This window comes from Neoarius graeffei, chromosome 8, assembly GCF_027579695.1.
Source record: "Neoarius graeffei isolate fNeoGra1 chromosome 8, fNeoGra1.pri, whole genome shotgun sequence".
Taxonomy (NCBI): Eukaryota; Metazoa; Chordata; class Actinopteri; order Siluriformes; family Ariidae; genus Neoarius; species Neoarius graeffei.
The window spans coordinates 69401156-69415991 of record NC_083576.1 but is presented as its reverse complement, the minus strand read 5'-3'; the positions used below and the strand labels follow the sequence as shown (position 1 = coordinate 69415991).

Sequence of the window (14836 nt, the reverse complement as noted above, 5' to 3'; positions counted from 1 at the left end):
GACGAATTTCACTGTGCTTGAGTGTACATGTGATAAATAAAGGCTTCTTCTTCTTAACTCAAGCAAGCAACTGATATTTCTTTGCAAGTATTACAGGATATGGTATTACATCGTCAGCACAATTCTTTTTCAGAACTAAATACAAACCCCATTTCCAGAAATGTTGGGATATTTTCCAAAATGCAATAAAAACAAAAATCTGTGATTTTGTTAATTCATGTGAACCTTGATTTAACTGACTCAAGTACAAAGAAAAGATTTTCGATAGTTTTACTGACCAATTTAATTTGTCTGTGAAGATTCTCAGTCATCCAGGTCATAGTAACTGTGAGTGGTAAAAGAGAGCAACTGGACTTGCTTGAAGATTCTTGAAGACATTTCACCTCTCATCCGAAAGGCTTCTTCAGTTCTGTCTGACTAGTAGGGAGTATCAGGTATTTATCCTCTCATGGATGAAAAGCTCATCTAAGGTGTCGTTGAGTCATCCTGTTGGTGTGGGTCACTGGGGGCTGGATGTGAACGGCCTCAAGAGTCGTTAGGGTGATTAATGGATTGCCTGTTAAGGTGATCAATGGAATGCTGATTCTCTCTGTCCTCTTGTGAGACACTGAAAACAGCTGTGTGAAACGTCTTCAGGAATCTTCAAGCAAGTCCAGTTGCTCTCTTTTACCACCCACAGTGACCAATTTAATTGTATTTTATAAATCTAAACAAAGTTAGAATTTGTTGCCTGTAACACACACAAAAAAAATGTTGGGAGACTGAAATGTTTAGGATATTGAAGTAAGATAATTTTGGAAGATTCCACAATAAATAGGTTAATTGGTAACAGGTGAAGGTAAAAAAGGAGCATGCACCAAAGGCTCAGTCTTTGCAAATAAGGATGGATCGTGGCTCAACCTTTTGTGCCAAAATTCATGAGAGAATTGTTCGCCAATTCAAAAAGAACATTTCTCAATGCAAGACTGCAGAGAATTTAAATCTTTCAAAATCTACAGTACATAATATTGTGAAAAGATTCAGAGACATCTCAGTGTGTAAAGGGCAAGGTTGGAAACCACTGTTGAATGTGCGTGACCTTCGAGCCCTCAGGCGGCACTGCCTGAGAAACCATCATGCTAATGTAATAAATATAGCCACGTGGGCTCGGGAGTACATTGGAAAACCGTTGTCACTTAACACTGTCCACTGCTGCATCCAGAAATGTATGAAATTATATGAAATTTCCCTCCAGATGTATTAGTGCTTGGCTTTCTCAGTTACCCTCTGTAGTATGCTGCCTGGCATGGTAACATAACTACATGGTGTAACATAACTACATACACTATGCTCTGGTCATGTGGTCCAGCTCAGCCAATCAGAGTGCAAGAACCAATCAACAAATATAGCGCCACTTCCGGTCATGACCCGAATTGAAGACAATTTCGTGGTGAAATAATTGGGTTTGCAGCAAATTATGGGCAGCAGAGATGATATAAATTGCTTGAACATCAAAAGGCAATTTTACATTTTTTTTTTTCTGGGATTGAGTAGCTGGCGCAGACCATCTGTGTAGGTGGAGAAAACTGCTGGTCACCAGTGCTTGTGGGCATCTCTGGTGATGATATGGGGTGCACCAGTGCCCATGGCATGGGTGAGTTGCATGTGTGCGAAGGTACCATTGATGCGGAGACGTATATTGGGATTTTAGAGAGACATATGTTGCCATCAAGGCAAGAATGGACAAAAATTCCAACTGCAAAACTGCAACAATTAGTATCCTCAGTTCAGTTCCCAAGGAAAGGTGATGTAATACAATGGCAATAATGTCTCTGTCCCAACTTTTTCTGTGTTGCAGGCATCAATTTCTAACTTCATTTATATTTACAAAATACAATTAGTTGGTCAGTAAAACTATTGGAAATCTTTTCTTTGTAATTTTGTCAGTGAAACATAGGTTCATGTGAATTATCAAATCACAGATTTTTGTTTTCATGGTATTTTGGAAAATATCCCAACTTTTCTGGAAATGGGGTTTGCATTACCACTTAAGAAGTATAGCCGAGGAGCTGCAATATATTTGCAACTATCAGGTAAATTTCAAAACTTTTAAAAGTTCTTTAGTGGCAAATGTCAGCTCTAACAAAGAAAAAAATTTTAATATGTTTGACAGGGTTATTGGTTTCATCATGAATACCCATATGGAACAACATGCCCAGACCCTCAGACCAGAGATGCCAGCTGTCTTTGATGGCATGAAGCTGGCTGCAGTAGCTACTGTGCTGTACATCATAGTGCGCTGCCTCAACCTAACAAGTCCCTCAGCAGCCCCTAAAATCACCTGTCGGAATACACCTCTTAATCACTACCTGCTCAAATCCTGCTCCATTCTAACCAAAGAGTGAGTCTTTGCATGCATTTTTTTATATTTATCCAATACATAGTCGATCCTTTGTTGTTTAGTTGATATTCTGGAGAAACTTAACCACTAAGTTGCTCTAGTTTCCTTAAAGGAAGTTAGGGCAAGGAAAGGATATCAGATGAAATCAATTCCACGGTCTTTAGCCAACCTTTTAGCAGCTGGCCTACAATTTGATACATCATACATCTACAATAATATATGTATGTATCTGCAGGTACGTTCCACCACTACTGTGGGGTAAGAGTGGACATTTTCAAACTGCGCTGTATGGAAAGATGGGCCGAGTGGACTGTCCTCAGCCCTGTGGCATGCGCTTGTATCTTCCAATGCATGATGGGGCTATGGCCACGTTTGACCTTTTTGAGCCACTTGGTGATCATGTAACGGGTGGTAAGTTTATTTATTTAAATAGTATCAAATGCATACCAATGTTCTTGTAGATTATCAGGTCGAGCAGATCGACTAGGCTTTGAGTTGATGGTAATTCTTGAGGGATGGCTTTAACATTCTCAAATATTCAGAGGGTATGTGAAGGTACCAGCAAAATGCTAAGATTTTATCATGCCTGGTGGTCCACACTAGTCCTTTCCCTCATTTCAGATAAAAAGAGCCTGTACGAACATTACTAATATACAAAAATATGGCAGTTTATTAGGTGTGGCAATTCAATAGAGTGTTAAATCTCCTTTGGCCTTCAGAAGAACATAAATTCACCAGGGATTCGAAAAGATGTTGCGCATTTCACACTTGCTGCAAATTAGACAGTTGCACAGTCTAGCTGTGAATAGACCTTTTTTATGTCATTCCAAAGATACATTATAGGCTTGAGATCCAGGGACTGTGGATGAAAATTCACTGTTGTATTCCTGGAAACATTTTCAAACAATACATCCCTTGTGACATGGTGCATTATTATGCTGGAAATGTCCATTTAAGTGTGAATAACCTGTAGCCATGAAGGGATTATTCTCAGCGACAGATGCTCTGCCTACAAGTCACATAGTGTTTATGTTTTGTACACTTTTCTGTCTTCAAGCTTCAGAATCTGATTGACTCTCTGCCTTGCTTGGTATATGCACACCTTCATTCAGCACTTTTCCAGCATTGAAACAAGTTTGAATACCACAATACACTTTCAGATTTAGGTATAGTCTTGAGTTTTTGAAGTGAGCAAGATTTACATTTAAACAAGATGTGTGTTTGCCAAGGAGCTAAGGGGGTCTATAGTTGGCTATCTGCCATGCTGGTCAAAATGCCTCTTTGTGTGAAAGTTGGCAGTTGTTGGCTATGTTTCTATAGCAAATGCTAGAGGTTTGGTGTGCAAGACTGTGGAAGGTTGAACTTAAGAATAATTTTTAGATATGTTGTGCCATTCAGGGTATCAGGGGTGCGAATACTGTATATGCCAGGCAATCATCCTCCACACCATTACACTGCTACCAATGTTCTCCACCTCAGACAGAATGACTCTATGAATTCTGATCCTCCCATAAGCATGATGCAAAAGGAACCTGGATGTACCTGACCAAGCAGTCCTCAGTGGTCTAATTACTCCTAAGCCCTCTGTAGGCATGCTTTCCTCTTTTGCACTGCTAACCCAAAACGGTCTTTTTAAGACTAAGGACAAGATGTTGATAGTCCCTTGTATGAAGCCCTCCACACTATACTGACTTTAAAATGCCAACCACTCACAGATGTTAGTAACCACCAAAAGATGTTAGGGACACCTCATCAGTTGTACACCATAGTGTCATTGGATGTTTTGGTCTTTTAATCACAATACACCCTCTGCTAAGGCAGGCCTACCACAGGCTGATCAGACCTGGGTGTGTGTCCCTAACATCTTGGGGCTCAGATGGGGTCCTTTCTTTTGATCCACAACCACTGGCTGCAGCGTTCTGCAGTCCCTGATGTTTCTTTTATTGTCTGGCGCTGGGCTTGTGCTTGAATTCCCAGCTCTTTGAGCAACCTGATGGTAGATGTTGTAATAAAGCTCCTACAGCCAACCTCCACTGGCCAAACTCTTGCTTTCCAGCCTTGTTGTTCTGCCTCAGCTGCCATCTCCACATACCACAGCCTCTTCCTCTCATTCACCTCATCAACTGCATCCTCTCAGGGTACTGTCAGCTCGTTGAAGTAGACAATGCTCAGGGTGTTGGGCTAGAGTACCAGATCTGGTCTTAGGGTGGTGATGGTGATGTAGCCACTGGCCTACATCAGCCTGCACTTTCCAGTCTTGGGCTCCTTCCAGCTGACCAGCATTGGTTAATGGAGTAGGCCCTCTCTGCCCCTCTTCTTCTCAGACAAATAGTGTCCTTGGTACTGTGCTCAAAGCTCGGGGGGGGGGGGGGGCAGGGCATTGTTAGCAGTTCTCTTGGTCTCAATCGCTGTTGCCAGGCATTTCAGCACTTCATTGTGCCTCCATGTGTACCTGCCTTGGGAGAGACTCACCTTACACCAAGTGAGGATGTGTCTGAGGGTAGCTGGAGTTGAGTATAGTGGGCAGGATGGATCTTCGTTCAGCCATTGCTGGAGGTTTTTGGGTGAAGGAAGGACGTCATATGTTGCTCTGAGCAAAAAGCTAATTCTGCTTGCCTCCATCTCCCACAGGTCCTTCCAGCTTATCCTCCTTTTCTTTGCATGTTGTCACCTATTTGAGGCAGAGTTAGATAAGTGGTGCATTCTGAGATGACATTTTTACACACTGATTTGACACAATTCTGCCCATTTTCCTTATTATACCATTCTCAGTGCATTGCTGAAGTGTGAAAAGCCAACAACCACTGAGGAAATGCGAGAACTGATCTTTCTTGCACCAAATATGATCGCAAAATTGCTGAGGTTACACAAGGCTCAGTTAAACACTAAAAACAGTAAAACAACATATGTCTAATACAGGGCGGCACGGTGGTGTAGTGGTTAGCGCTGTCGCCTCACAGCAAGAAGGTCCGGGTTCGAGCCCCATGGCCGGCGAGGGCCTTTCTGTGCGGAGTTTGCATGTTCTCCCCGTGTCCGTGTGGGTTTCCTCCGGGTGCTCCGGTTTCCCCCACAGTCCAAAGACATGCAGGTTAGGTTAACTGGTGACTCTAAATTGACCGTAGGTGTGAATGGTTGTCTGTGTCTATGTGTCAGCCCTGTGATGATCTGGCGACTTGTCCAGGGTGTACCCCGCCTTTCGCCCGTAGTCAGCTGGGATAGGCTCCAGCTTGCCTGCGACCCTGTAGAACAGGATAAAGCGGCTACAGATAATGAGATAAGATGTCTAATACATAACACACTTGCATAACTAATTATTTGTTGGATTGTACAGTTTATATGAAGGTCGTGGTAAATCTTTAAATTTTTCAACCTGGTGTATTTCACTGATATAAACTGACTTAAACTGGTCCATGGTTTTAAGGGCTATAAACTGCCCATCATCAAGTTCAGGTGTATTAAGAGAGACAATGAGGAACATAATAGGGACCTGTGCTGTTCATGGCTAACTACTTGTGTGATGTATTCTCACAGATGACATAACCATGGTGATCTGCCCAGGGATCGGTAACCACAGTGAGAAGCATTATATCCGTACCTTTGTGGATTACTCCCAGAAGCAGGGCTACAGATGTGCTGTGCTTAACCACCTTGGGGCCTTGCCAAACATTGAACTCACATCCCCACGGATGTTCACCTATGGTAAGACCATTGTTGGTGTAATGAAGTACCTTCCCATGGGAAACGATTGTTTGGAAAGATTTTACACCTATTTCATCATTACGTTGGTGGACTGGCATTCTTTTTCTGGGTGCCTGGCTATTTGATATGCAGTTCCATCGTCCAAAATGTTAGGGCAGTTGGTGATGCAACACTCTAGTAATAGGACTAGCAGTCTTTATTTATTTTACCATATATAGTTATCACACAGAGAAGAAAATTCTAGCTATTATCAACACTTTTTTTTTTTTTACACAGCTAAGTCATTCCCATTTTTGGATATATCAGTCTATTTCTGTGCTACAGGCTGCACCTGGGAGTTTTCAGCCATGGTGAGCTACATCAGACGTACATTCCCTCAGACCTCGCTCATTGTGGTGGGCTTCAGTCTAGGTGGGAACATCGTGTGTAAATTTCTGGGAGAGAACCAAGCCAATCAGGACAAGGTGCTGTGCTGTGTCAGTGTCTGTCAAGGCTATTGTGCTCAGAGGTCAGTTTTAATGCTTACAATGCATTCACCATTGTTTGTCTGTTTGAGGAAACAATATGACTTTTATTTTCATCAATTTTCATTTTACATTTTCATTCTGGTTTTGTTTGTTTGTTTGTTTGTTTGTTTGTTTGTTTCAGGGCCCATGAAACATTTCTACAGTGGGACCAATGCAGGAGACTTTATAACTTCTTCATGGCTGACAATATGAAAAAGATCATCCTGTCCCACAAGTAAGCATTAATAAATAAGGAATAAAATACAAGCAAGCATGCCGTTATAGAAAAATAATCAATAGTGACGTAATATGATGCAGCCAGACATGAAGCAGAGTTACTGTTATCACACTAAAGTTGATTAGATAGTACTGTCATAGCAAAATGTTTTATTCCTCTTACTTCACAGTAATTTGACAACATTTACTAGTTTTATTTAATAAAGACTGACATTTCATTCTTTTTATCAGTTTACATTTACATTTGAAGTTGGCTAACATCCATGAAACAAGTTAGTTCCTGTTATCACTTTGGCTATAACAGCTATTTAACAGCTATTCCATGAAATCGAGTCGTACATGAGCTGTTAGCCGAAGAGGAGCGTAGTGCCGAGTTTTTTTGAATTTGTGAAAAATACTATAATAATAACTCTTGTAACATAAAAACAGAGACGTTCTTACCATCAAATACTTTTGTTCCATATTTGGTGCTTTTTTTTTTTTGGTTGTATTTTTGGAGTTTTGTTTTCAAGTGGAGTTTTTATTTCGTCCTCGGTTGGTTCAGCAACATGCTCCACCATTTTGTTTTTCTCTACTCATGGTATATGAGCTGATATCCTAGTAGTAGAGTAGCCAATCAGAGCATGCGATTGCTCATATGCAGTGAATGTGGATAGAATAATTACGTATAACTCAGTGTTGGCATCATCTGTCAGTCAATGGTATACTTTGCTCCCATTGGTAGTAGAGGTCTGCGCGGGACAGAATTTTCAGTCCCGCTCCCGCATTGTGCAGTCCCGCTCCCGCAAAGAATTATGATTTTCAGTCCCGCTCCCGCCCGCGCCTGCCATATTTTGTCCCGCTCCCACCCGCAAATCCCGCATGATGCAGACGTTCGCGTTATTTCTCACGAAAGTTCTTGTCATTGCCTTGGGGAATTAAACATGCTGAGCTTAGCTGAGCTCTCCACTGACCGATCCTTCATTTATTGTAAGTTTATTGTTTCGACTCTGACATTCTGCTGACACATTCCAAGTTGAGCGCTGCGTGCACTCATGATTGACAGCTCTCGCTTTGATTGACAGCTCTTGCTTTGCGCACTCGCACTCCCACTTCCGAGTCTGTGGCGTTATGATTCCAACCGCGATTTCATTCTCCTCTCATATGAAGTGCTGCGCAACCACAACCAGCTCCTCAGATTATACACTGTCTATTTCTAGCTTTAAATTGAACAATCTGTGCGATACACAGTCCTTTTTAATACTAGTTAACAGGGCCGGTTCTGGAGGGGTAGCAACGGTAGCATTTGCACTGGTGTGGAGAGGGGCCCCAAAAAATAAGATAAAATAAAAAATAGTTCTCTCTGTTCCTGAATAAGTGCATTACTGAGTGTCTCTGAGCAAAGGAGAGCCTGAACGTTGCAACCTCCCTATTGGCTGTTTATTGGTTGTTTGTAAAAATGTATCAATTGTTGCCCTTCCCACGGGAATCATCGCGGGCTCGAGAGACGAGACCTGACGAGTTAGTTCACTGGTAGCAGAACAAAATGTCTGGACACAAATCGGGTTTTCAGAAAAGGAAAGAAAATAAACGCAGGGTCGAAAATACAAAAAAGGAGGCAGAAAATGCAAAACGAGTATATACTTCTTGACTTAGTAGACGAACAGAAGAAATCGAGGACACAGGGATGGTTACTTTTTAAGCCAGCCCGCCATGGCTGCACAAGCTGTCAGTTGTCATTGAATGGTTACTTTTTAAGGCAGCCCGCCGTGGCTGCAGGCTTATTTATTATAGCCCATTTAGTTAAAATAGTTGATGTAAAATGTTTATAGTTATGTGATGGTTGTCCTGATTTAGACTGGTGTGTGTGTGTGTGTGTGTGTGTGTGTGTGTTGGGGGGGGTTGCGCAATGTTGCACCCGGGTCCAGATTAGGGCAGAACCGGCCCTGCTAGTTAATACTTTTTAATACTTTTTTTAATACTTTTTAATACTTAGGACTAATACTCTTGACTTTTTAACGGTGAATGTACCTCTTTTTAAAGCAGCACTTCTGAAGCACTGCGAGCTTCACTAGAGGAGCTCTGCTCTTCTGCCATGATCAGAGCTCTCAAACACGGAAGAGCGGAAAGGAATCGGAAACGTACGCGAGATTAGACCACATCCGCAAATTTAGGCATCTTAAAATGTTTTTATTAATGCCAAATAAAATATCCAGCACAAATTATATACGATAGACATAAATTAATAATTTATAAATTTTATTTTAAACACGTTTTTAGTTAGCGGGACTGCAGCTTATCACCTCTCCCGCCCGCGCCCGCATTGTGCACTCCCCCTCCCGCTCGCGCCCGCAATGAGCTTTCAAAATTTGTCCCGTGCCGCACTGCTTTGCGTCGGGTCCCGCGGGACTCCCGCGGGAGTGCAGAGCTCTAATTGGTAGTTACCTCAATCGTGTCACTGCAAAGTTGAGATTAGTTTAACTCAGTACCTGCCCACTTTGTGTTGCCATGAGTTATTTCACCTGTCATTCGTAAAAGTTGCCAATTTTCCTTGATATTCCATGCTCTCTGATCACCACATCGCTGCTCATCTCTTCCTGTGTCTGCACCCCTTTAGTTGCATTTCTTCCTCATCTATTTGCATCCACCAGTTTTTGCTACTTTTCAGTTACTCATCATCTCTATTTTACTTGAGCTAAATTGTCAAAAATGTCTTCAATTTCTGATGCCAGCTGTCTGAGAGGTCACTAGTCACCAGCAACAATGGGCCATAATGTTCTGGTCATGTAACTAATTAAATAATTTCTGGACCTCAATATTTGAGGTATAATCATATATCTGCAACAAAACAATATATCCTAATCCATATATGGCGATACTGTATTTGGTGTACCTCTAACAGAGCATAACATCACTTCAGATCAGTCAAATGCTATAGGATTTGCGTAACTGTTAGCATGTTGTTTAGTCCTAATCACATAGAAGGCTGCATGTCCCCCTTCTTTTATATGATGGATCAAAGAAGTCCTGATGTGTCTCCAAGTGGAGAAACTAAGATTCACTCTGAATGGTTCACTTTAAATATCTAAAAGCCATGGGGAAGCCATGACCTAATGATTAGAGAAGCAGCTTTGGGACCATCAAAAAGTCACTGGTTTGATTCCCTGGATCAGCAGGAATGGCTGAAGTGCCCTTGAGCAAGGCCCCTAACCCCCAACTGCTCCTCAGGCTGTACGTCTCTCTGGATAAGAGCGTCTGCTAGATGCTATTAATGTAATGTAGCATAACAGAACCTGGTTTCCCTTTGTTGATTATGTGGAGAACCTATCCTTCTCAACAATTTGACATCAAATTTTGTGCATGAGTTGATAGGCTGACCTGATTCTATTCACTTAACTTTATCTCTTTCTTTCTTTTTTCCATTGAGTGCAAATTACTTGCATATAATTCCCTGTAATTTTTTAAATCTTCTGCTCTGTCCTTTTGTTTTTGCTCTTGGGTGGCATGGTGGTGTAGTGGTTAGCACGGTCGCCTCACAGCAAGAAGGTTCTGGGTTCGAACCCAGCGGCCGGCGAGGGCCTTTCTTTGTGGAGTTTGCGTATTGTCTGCGTGGGTTTGCTCTGGTTTCCCCCACAGTCCAAAGACATGCAGTTAGGTTAATGTGGGGCGGCCTTGGGCTTAAGTGCCCTTGAGCAAGGTACTCGACCCTGGGTGCTCTAGTGTGTGTGTGTGTTCACTGCTTCAGATGGGTTAAATGCAGAGGATGAATTTCACTGTGCTTGAAGTATGCATGTGACAAATAAAGGTTTCTTCTTCTCTTGTCTGCTACTATTACTGCTGTTAAAGTGGTCATGCTTTATTGTATCGGGAAAATAATGAAATAAAATGTTTATAAAATAACTAATGTTAGTGTGTTCACTTGCAGAAAAAGCTTGTTTGGACAACAGTCTGGCAAACTGGACGTTGGGGATTTAAAGTGTCTCTACATGGCCACATCGCTTATGCAGATTGATGACTGTATTATGAGGTACAATTTGATTAAAGCCAGTTTAATTACAAATCTTTGTTTTTCAGTGTGTTTTGAATTCATTGGTGTTGTTTTGTGTGTTAGTGTCAATTGTAGTTGTACAGAATATTTGAAGTTAGTCTTCGGCAAGAACGGCTTTACAGTAAGGGAATGGTTTACTAAAGCATTTGGAACAAGGAAAACTCATTTGATGACATTGAAATTTGCTAAAGGTGTTGATGGCTTTGACCAAGCCATAGTGTACTTTCAGGTTTACCCCTTTTTGACCAACAGGGAATGAGCTCTTGAACCAGTTCTGTTCAGGATTCTTGGAACCTTGGTGTCAGCTAGTGAACCAGCCCACCTTTTCACTAGTTCTGAGTGGAACCATTGTAAGCAAGGATGCGCCATGAACAGAGGGTGTTGCACAATTCACAACAGGAGTAAACAGTAATAGCGAGATGGCGGTGCACATTGATTACCTGAAAGCTTTTTTTCTGTTATTGCAGATATTTGTTTTCACTCCATTTTTTTCTGAAGATGTACCGTATCCTTTTCCGTTGCGTTCTCCATTGCTGCGCTCCGCTTCCTCTCCAAATGAATGACACGCCCACTGATATCATGGGCTGCGCTGAAAAAATCATCTATGTTTTGGTTCCAGCTGGGAACCAACTTTTCAAGTTCTGACCCAGTTAATTTTTGGTTGAAATCCTCTGAACGGTTCAAAATTTGGTGTGCGAATTAGAATAGAACCCATTCCCTGTTGGTGGAAAAGGGTTAGTTGTGTATGCTACTATCTGTTCACTTCTTTTTCCTTAGAAAGTTCCACGGTCATAATTCTTTAAAAGAGTTCTATGAGAAGGAAAGCTGTGTCCATTACATTCACAATGTAAGTAAGATGTATTATTAAAAAGAGATCATTGTAGTTATACTTAACATTATTGCAAGTAACGTAAATGGCACAATAATAATAATGCTTATGTAATTTATCTTGCACCTGTCAGGTTAATGTTCCTCTTCTCATGATTAATTCATCAGATGACCCACTTGTCCATGAGTCTCTTCTGACCATACCTCACTCCCTAGCAGGTAACGCTTCCACAAATGTATTACTTAATAAGAAAAGGGTATATGTATCTCCTGTAGCGTTCATATTTAAAAATAAAAACGTATAACTTTTAAGCAAACATTACATTCAGTATATTCCGATGACGAAGTCCATGAATGCAGAAAGTAATCATTGCTCTGGTTGTTAAGGCTAATTCCAAAAGCACAGAATATTTCTTTCAGTCAGCACTGTAACAGGATAAAAAGTGTATTGCAGCCCTTTCCCCCCTCACTCCATTAAAGCAAACTCGGGCTGTAAACTGTGTGTGTGTGTGTGTGTGTTGCAGAAGCTCTGTGCTCAGACGCTGGTGCTGAATATTTCAGGGCCATGCGATCCATTTGCCCCGTGTGATTATTTATTAGATGGTACACATAGTACGCACTTCCCTTCTCCACAACAGATCTTATCAGCCAGTACAGACACAGTGTGCCCCGAGATCAGATTATATCCTGTCTGCATGTCCCACAGGAATGCACTGTGACTTAAAGTATTTACAAACCCCAAATCAGTTTATATTGGCTGGAATGGTGATCATTTTCATGGACATCATGCAGTTTTTATTTCCTGAGAACAAGCAAATTTTTTGCAGAAAAGACCGCTTTATCCGTAAAATAAAGTCTTCTGTGTCATGCTTAAATGGAGCTCCTCTGATTATTTTTAGATTAGCACAGGTGCTGATTTGGAGCCTGATTTATAAATAATTTCAGCTGAAGAATTCATGAAAGCATGCTACAAAAATGAGTTCTCGTGTAAACATTTATTGACACCCCAACATCTGTCTTTAGACTTTTATTATGAGTGAGTTTTGAGGATAAGGGAGGTTTTTTTTTTTTTTTTGGTCAGTACTGGAAGTGTAGAGAAATTATGGCTCATCAGATCTGGTAGACAGATGTTAGCTTTAGAAATAATGGAATAATCCTTTAACAGAGAAGAGATCCTAATTATTGAGCAGCAGGTACTGATGACAATGATGTCTATGAAGGATTCACCTTTTCTCCAGAGTGCACCTTTTCAGATCTAATTCTCTCCTATTTTTTCATCTTAGTTTACAGTTTAGCTCTTATGTAATCTACAGTATTTATATTCTGTTTTTCTGTTGTTCTATTAGGCACTGTGGGTTTTTTTTTAGGCATTTATTTCTTGTCCAGTATTTTCAGCTTGTATTGTTGGATTCTAACATACTGTATTGTTATGGAGCGATTTCTGGCACAAGAATTTCCTTCGGGATGAATAAAGTTTTATCTTATCTGCTGGCGGCACGTGGTGTAGTGGTTAGCGCTGTCGCCTCACAGCAAGAAGGTCCGGGTTCGAGCCCCGTGGCCAGCGAGGGCCTTTCTGTGTGGAGTTTGCATGTTGTCCGCGTGGGTTTCCTCCGGGTGCTCCGGTTTCCCCCACAGTCCAAAGACATGCAGGTTAGGTTAACTGGTGACTCTAAATTGACCGTAGGTGTGAGTGTGAATGGTTGTCTGTGTCTATGTGTCAGCCCTGTGATGACCTGGCGACTTGTCCAGGGTGTACCCCGCCTTTCGCCCGTAGTCAGTTGGGATAGGCTCCAGCTTGCCTGCGACCCTGTAGAGCAGGATAAAGCGGCTAGAGATAATGGGATGGGATGGGATCTTATCTGCTTGGTGCATACTGGGTGCTGAGACATGGAGCTTCAGAGTGTGTTTTTTCACTATAGAGCCAAATGTCATGGTGCAGCTCTCATTTCTCATTCAGCATGCATTTGTTTAGCCTTTTGTCAGGGGCTCCATATGGATCTGTAATCACATGTCCACCTACGTCCGTCCTGATAGCCGTGATGCTCACAGCAACCCTTGTTTTGGCTAGAAAGAGAACTGATCTCCAGATCATGCTGAATGGCTTAATAGAGTCTTGATGAGTCTCTGGCAGCAAACTGAAAGGCAGGAAGGACTTTGGGATCGAGGATAAATTGTAAACCTGTGATTATATCCTCTTTAATCAAAGAGAAACCTACAGTATTGCAGTATTTTATGTAGTATTTGGCATTCACATACTAATGCTAAACCACTTTTGAGCCCCATAGAACAAAAAGAGAACGTAATCTTTGTGCTGACACAGCACGGAGGGCACATGGGCTTCTTCGAAGGCACCATGCTCTTCCCTCAGCCTCTTACCTGGATGGACAAAGTCATCATCAGCTATGCTAATGCCATCTGCCAGAGGAAGAAGGAGTACCCGCAGTACCACCAAGCCATGGACTGTACAGAACTCAAAGGCAAAGCTTAGCAAAGTCCAGGACAGGCATGCTCCTCTTTTCACTCATAAGTGCAACTAAAATGCATTCGATAGCTGACTCACTTGTCTGAGTGTATACTGAACACAAAGCAAAAAACGGTCTCATGGAGACACATACTGTATCTCTGTAACTAACAGAATTTCTCTACAATACTTGTTCCCTAAGGACAGCTATACAATAGGCTTAAGAAGGCTCATATACTCATAAGTATACTGTATGAGTTTGTTTCTGGTACTGAAGTGAGCATAAGTCTATAAGTGCATTAAAAAATAAATTGCATCCTTCATTTTTTGTTAATAAGATGAAAACATTTACACAGTGACTTCATTGTCTAAAAATGGGTTGGAGGATTTGAAGGTGAATTGAGTTTGCACCCTGACCACTAGTTTATCCTACTGTCTTACATACTAATGAGATTGCTGCAGTCACTGTTTGCTGGCTGGAAAAGAGAAACTGATATGGCAAGATAGATCTCTGTGAGATAAAATTCAGGTTGTGTGCTTTCCTCTGTGAGACAGTGTCACCCTTTGTTAGCTGACGCTGAATGTAAAGGATTTCACTTAAAATACCAAAGTGCTGTTGAAATTTTGCTGTATTGTAGTTTATAACAGAAAAACTTAGTGTGCACTTCCCACAACATTAAATGTAACTATAATTGAAT

At 41.5% G+C, this 14836-nt stretch overlaps 1 protein-coding gene across 3 annotated transcripts in view; it reads left to right on the top strand.

Moving 5' to 3' along the window:
* The window catches only part of abhd2b (abhydrolase domain containing 2, acylglycerol lipase b), a 29538-nt gene extending 14702 nt beyond the window's left edge, over positions 1–14836 (top strand). The window contains exons 2-10 of one of the 3 annotated variants that reach the window (XM_060928106.1): positions 2153–2380; positions 2616–2791; positions 5912–6079; positions 6404–6587; positions 6728–6820; positions 10727–10828; positions 11627–11696; positions 11812–11896; positions 13963–14836. In XM_060928106.1, the coding sequence (XP_060784089.1) occupies positions 2169–2380; positions 2616–2791; positions 5912–6079; positions 6404–6587; positions 6728–6820; positions 10727–10828; positions 11627–11696; positions 11812–11896; positions 13963–14165 (1293 nt within the window). In that variant the 5' untranslated portion in view covers positions 2153–2168 and the 3' untranslated portion in view covers positions 14166–14836. Of the gene's footprint in view, positions 1–2152; positions 2381–2615; positions 2792–5911; positions 6080–6403; positions 6588–6727; positions 6821–10726; positions 10829–10912; positions 11697–11811; positions 11897–13962 lie in introns of those variants that run through there. The other 2 variants (XM_060928107.1, XR_009655244.1) reach the window with 2 other exon arrangements.